The sequence below is a fragment of the Macrobrachium nipponense genome, chromosome 14 (assembly GCF_015104395.2).
Source record: "Macrobrachium nipponense isolate FS-2020 chromosome 14, ASM1510439v2, whole genome shotgun sequence".
Lineage (NCBI taxonomy): Eukaryota > Metazoa > Arthropoda > Malacostraca > Decapoda > Palaemonidae > Macrobrachium > Macrobrachium nipponense.
The window spans coordinates 79,667,990-79,672,537 of NC_087207.1; the positions used below are offsets into that span (position 1 = coordinate 79,667,990).

Sequence of the window (4,548 nt, forward strand, 5' to 3'; positions counted from 1 at the left end):
GTTATCTATAAATGTAACGCCACAGAGGAAAAATAAGAAGACGAAAAATGCAGAGATCTTTCGGTCTTCACGACCCTTTACTTGAGGCACAACCGATAAGAACTGAGGAAAACATAAACACGGATGCTTAGTATATAAACTGACATTACAGGATTAGCATAAGGTCCTTAAAATAATGAATTAACTACTAATCAATATGTCCCACATTGTTTTTTATTATTGTATTCTCTCTTTCTCTGTATATATAATATTAAAACATGTGGGACATATTGATTAGTAGTTAATTCATTTATTTTAAGGACCTTATGCTAATCCTGTAATGTCAGTTTATATACTAAGCATACGTGTATTATGTTTTTACTCTGTTCTTATCGGTCGTGCCTCAAGTAAAGGGTTGTGAAGACCGAAAGATCTCTGCATTTCTCGTCTTTTTCATTTTTCCTCTGTGGCGTTACATTTATCATTTATATATATATATATATATAATATATATATATATATATATATATATATATATATATATATATATATAGTGTATAAAGTGCACGTGTTTGTACAAGTATGTATGTATGTATGAAAATGTAGGTGGATAGATAAAGCTTCCCTTTTAAGGATCTATTCCTGATTAACAATCATTATCTTCTGTCCAGAATCATATCTACTTAATTTATTCTTTGTATCTAAAACAGAGGTTCTCAACCTTTTTCCTTTTAAGTAACCCCCGAGTTATAAGACCATTTACCTGAACCCTCAGTAAGCTGACAGCGAACATAATAGTAATATCCTGAAAAACTCAATATACAACGGCACTGGCAAGAATGTTATCAAATTTTATATTATAATGACTTTATTAAGCAGAAGCATGAATATTACCAGCATTTAACAAGGATATTACACATACAGGAGTGAAACAGTTTTTACTTCTTTACCACGCAATATATAATGAGCTTTAGTGTGAAGGTTGTTCCTGTTTGTTTCGAAGAATTTTTTCAATTCTAGTTGGGGTATTGGACAAGCACATACGTAGGTCGTGCTCCACATTAAGCCATGATCTATGTTTCCTTTTCATGTTCAACAGCATTGTAAAACCTTGCTTACACAGTACTAGGAAATATCAGCATTGTAAAACCTTGCTTACACAGTACTAGGAAATATCAGCAAAGAGTTCAGGACTAACATCAGACACAATAGGGTAAATCTCACTCATTTTAGACCAGAAAGTGGTCAGGGTAAGTGTTTCAAATGCATCTTTAGCAAGAGTCATTCACCATCTCTAAGAATTCTTCTTGCATGTTATCTGGGAGAACGTGCACATTCACAATGGTAGGCTTTCTAATCAGTTTTTATTCCAGTTCACTCAACTCCATCCACAGAGAAGCTAGATGTGCTTGCATAAGCTGCACCACATCTAAATTTCTAGCGTTTTGCTTTAATCAAGTGCCTCACCCAGGTGTTCAAACCTGCTCAAATTTCCATCTTTAACCTTCCCTTCCCAAAGCACCAGCTTAGTGGACAATTACCTTAGTCTGTCCATGAAATCAATTACTGTAGCAAAGCAGCCTTGGAGATACAAGTTAAATTAATTCAGCCTTAAGAATAAGTCAGTAAGGTAGGCCAGTTACTGAAGCCACTGCTTGTCTGACAATTTCTTAATGAAGTCAAGTGACTTTGTCTTGTTGTCGCGTTTGAAGAATTCAGTGAGCTCCCCCTTTAGTGATTCTACTCTTGCTACAGATTCCCCTGTGACAACCATATTTAAAGATATTTTTTGTCAGCGATCGAAGTACCCCTGTAAACCTTCCTGTGAACTTCTGGGGGTTCGCAAAACCCAGGTTGAGAACCCTTGATCTATAAAGTTCCTTTCTTGGAATAAGGCTTGAACCACTAAACCCAGAAATGATAACCAGCGAGCAGACTGGGACGCCATCTACACTACAAACGATATGGCCAAGAGCATCCATCTAACCCATGATGATTTATGCCTTATATTTCAAATACGAGAAATATTTGAGATTTTCACCTATGTAAACATCCACGGACTTTCCCAGGCTTTATTGATGCATTAGCTTTTACCTTCACTATTATACAACGCTTTCATTTTACAGAATCACTCTCATCTGTTCATATGTAAACATGCGTTCAAAGAGAGCAAAAAAGAAAACAAGTAAAAATTGAGATGAAAGTTCTCCGTCGCCATCGAGTTTTCTTACAGCGTATAATGCTGTACGAAACTCACAGTCATAGCTCATGAAACGTCCACGAAACTTCCAGCCACGCTCCGGTGATGGCCTGTGTTGCTGATAACCATAGTGGTGCCAGACGCACAATCATGGCTAAATTTTAAGTCAAATAAAATAAAAACTACTGAGGCTAGAGGGCTGCAATTTTATGTTTGATGACTGGTGGGTGGATGATTAACACATCAATATGCACCTTTCTAGCCTCGGTAGGGTTAAGATCTGAGAGTGGACAGAAAAAGTGCGGTGGAGAGACATAAATAGGCATCTCAATAATTTTATTTTAAGGAAACTAAAAATGGCAAGTACTGTGCATGTGTGTCAGTAAGTCAATGAAAGTCAATATATAATTATATTATATATATATATATATATATATATATAATATATATATAGTATATATATTATATATATAATATATTATATATATATATATATTATAATAATAATATATATATATATATATATATATATATATATATATATATATATATAATATATATATAATATGATATATGATCATGACGTCATTTCCGAACTTCGGGTAACTCCAGAAAAATAATAATATAATAATAAAATAAAAACACCAATTACTGACACAACAGCATTCTAACTGCTCAAACCTGATGATTCTCCAGTGCACGGAACTTACAACATTTAGGTTTTTTTTTTGCATATAAGTGAAAGCTCTTAAGCACTATGTCGAACCCTTAACGCAAAGCGTCATTCACCTTTATCTTACAGACCTTTCGGGTCTGTGTTATTTCACTTCCCTCCTTTATGCATTACCTCAACATATCTCATTTTTTTTATGTTCCACACATACTGCGCAGAGCGGTTCGTTCTAACCTCTATAAAAGAGAATTTGCTAATCTTTCCATTCTTATATTCCTACTTTAGATTCTATTTCACACAACGAACTTCTTCTCAATATATATATATATATATATATATATATATATATATTATATATATATATATATATATATATGATATATTTATATATTTATTTATATATAGATATATATATATATATATATATAATAGAATTGTAATAATAATATAATAATAATAATACAATTGTACAATACCTGCCGTCAGGAGCAGGACGACTGCTATCCAGCTGATGTAATACCGAGCAGTAAGTGCCATATTAGCTTGCAGAATGGGTGTATGACAGACCTTAGGAACGAATCATTATTTGGATGCGAGTCTCAGCTTAGCGGTTTTCGTCGAATCTTCTCTGTTGATCCAGTGTAACCTGTATCCGATTTGAAATCACACCTTTCACTAATTTCAATAATTGCACTTTTAATTTTTCTTATTTTTTTCGTAATGCTCGACGATCACCATAAAAAGAACGATTGTATTTCTTTTCTTTAGGTAATTCAAAAGTCATAGTGACAAAATTTCAAAATAATAATATATTTAACTTTCTTTCACTTCGACATTTACCTGTTTTTCTTTTGATGTCGGACACTTCCTTTGTATCAGTTTCAGCTAATTTAAAATCCTTCATAATTCGAAAATGTTCTTTCAAGGTTCATTACTTCATGATACTTAGTTACTTTGATTCCCATTTTTTCTTGCATTATGTTAAGTCTAATTAGCACAATTACTCCCCACGATTTTACAGATATCTAACGATTAAAACATAAATTAGACCTGTCATAAAGCCGTATTTAATAACACACCCAACCCCCTCCCACCACAAAACAAAAATTCTACCTCATTATCGTCCAGTCTGTCAGAAAAAATATAATAATAAAAACTTGCGCTAATGACTTTCGTTTTGACTGGGAACTTAAGATAGTTTTTTCGCATTAATCTATTCTGGCAATTGATTTTATAACACTATATATTTTCAAAAAGCGTACACATAATTGGATGGAGTCAATTGAAGCGCGGAAGGTTAGATGCAAAACCTTTCCCAGAACAGGCGAGAAGGGGAGCGGCTGGGATGCAGAGCGACGGGTGAGCGACCTTCTCGCTCAACAGACACTACACAACTGACTGGCCAAGTCTGTCTCTGAGAGACTGAGAATTGTGCACCTAGCTAGCATGGAGGGCGCGCTAAACATGTTAGCCCCTCAAGTGCCTACAGAGTTGCGCACAAAGAATTCCTAATGAAACTTTATTGTGCACAAAATATATGCATTAGGAGAATGAAAAGAGATGAAGAGAGCGCTGATGTTTCTGCCGGGAACCATCAGTTCCGTTGCTTTTAGGTATAACCAAAATTCATTTTAAAAGAAAAGCACATTTCTCAATGGAAGGCATTTATGCGAATATTTCTTTACGTAAGTGAGTT

The 4,548-nt window shown here is 34.1% G+C and overlaps 1 protein-coding gene across 1 annotated transcript in view; it reads right to left on the reverse strand.

The window, feature by feature from the left end:
* LOC135226284 (lachesin-like) overlaps positions 1-4,237 on the reverse strand; it is a 246,071-nt gene extending 241,834 nt beyond the window's left edge. Inside the window, exons 1-2 of the mRNA XM_064265725.1 lie at positions 4,115-4,237; positions 3,329-3,498 (exon numbers count right to left, since the gene is read on the reverse strand). Of these exons, the coding sequence (XP_064121795.1) occupies positions 3,329-3,389 (61 nt within the window). The 5' untranslated portion in view covers positions 3,390-3,498; positions 4,115-4,237. The remainder of the gene's footprint in view (positions 1-3,328; positions 3,499-4,114) is intronic.
* Between the last annotated feature and the right edge of the window lie 311 nt (positions 4,238-4,548).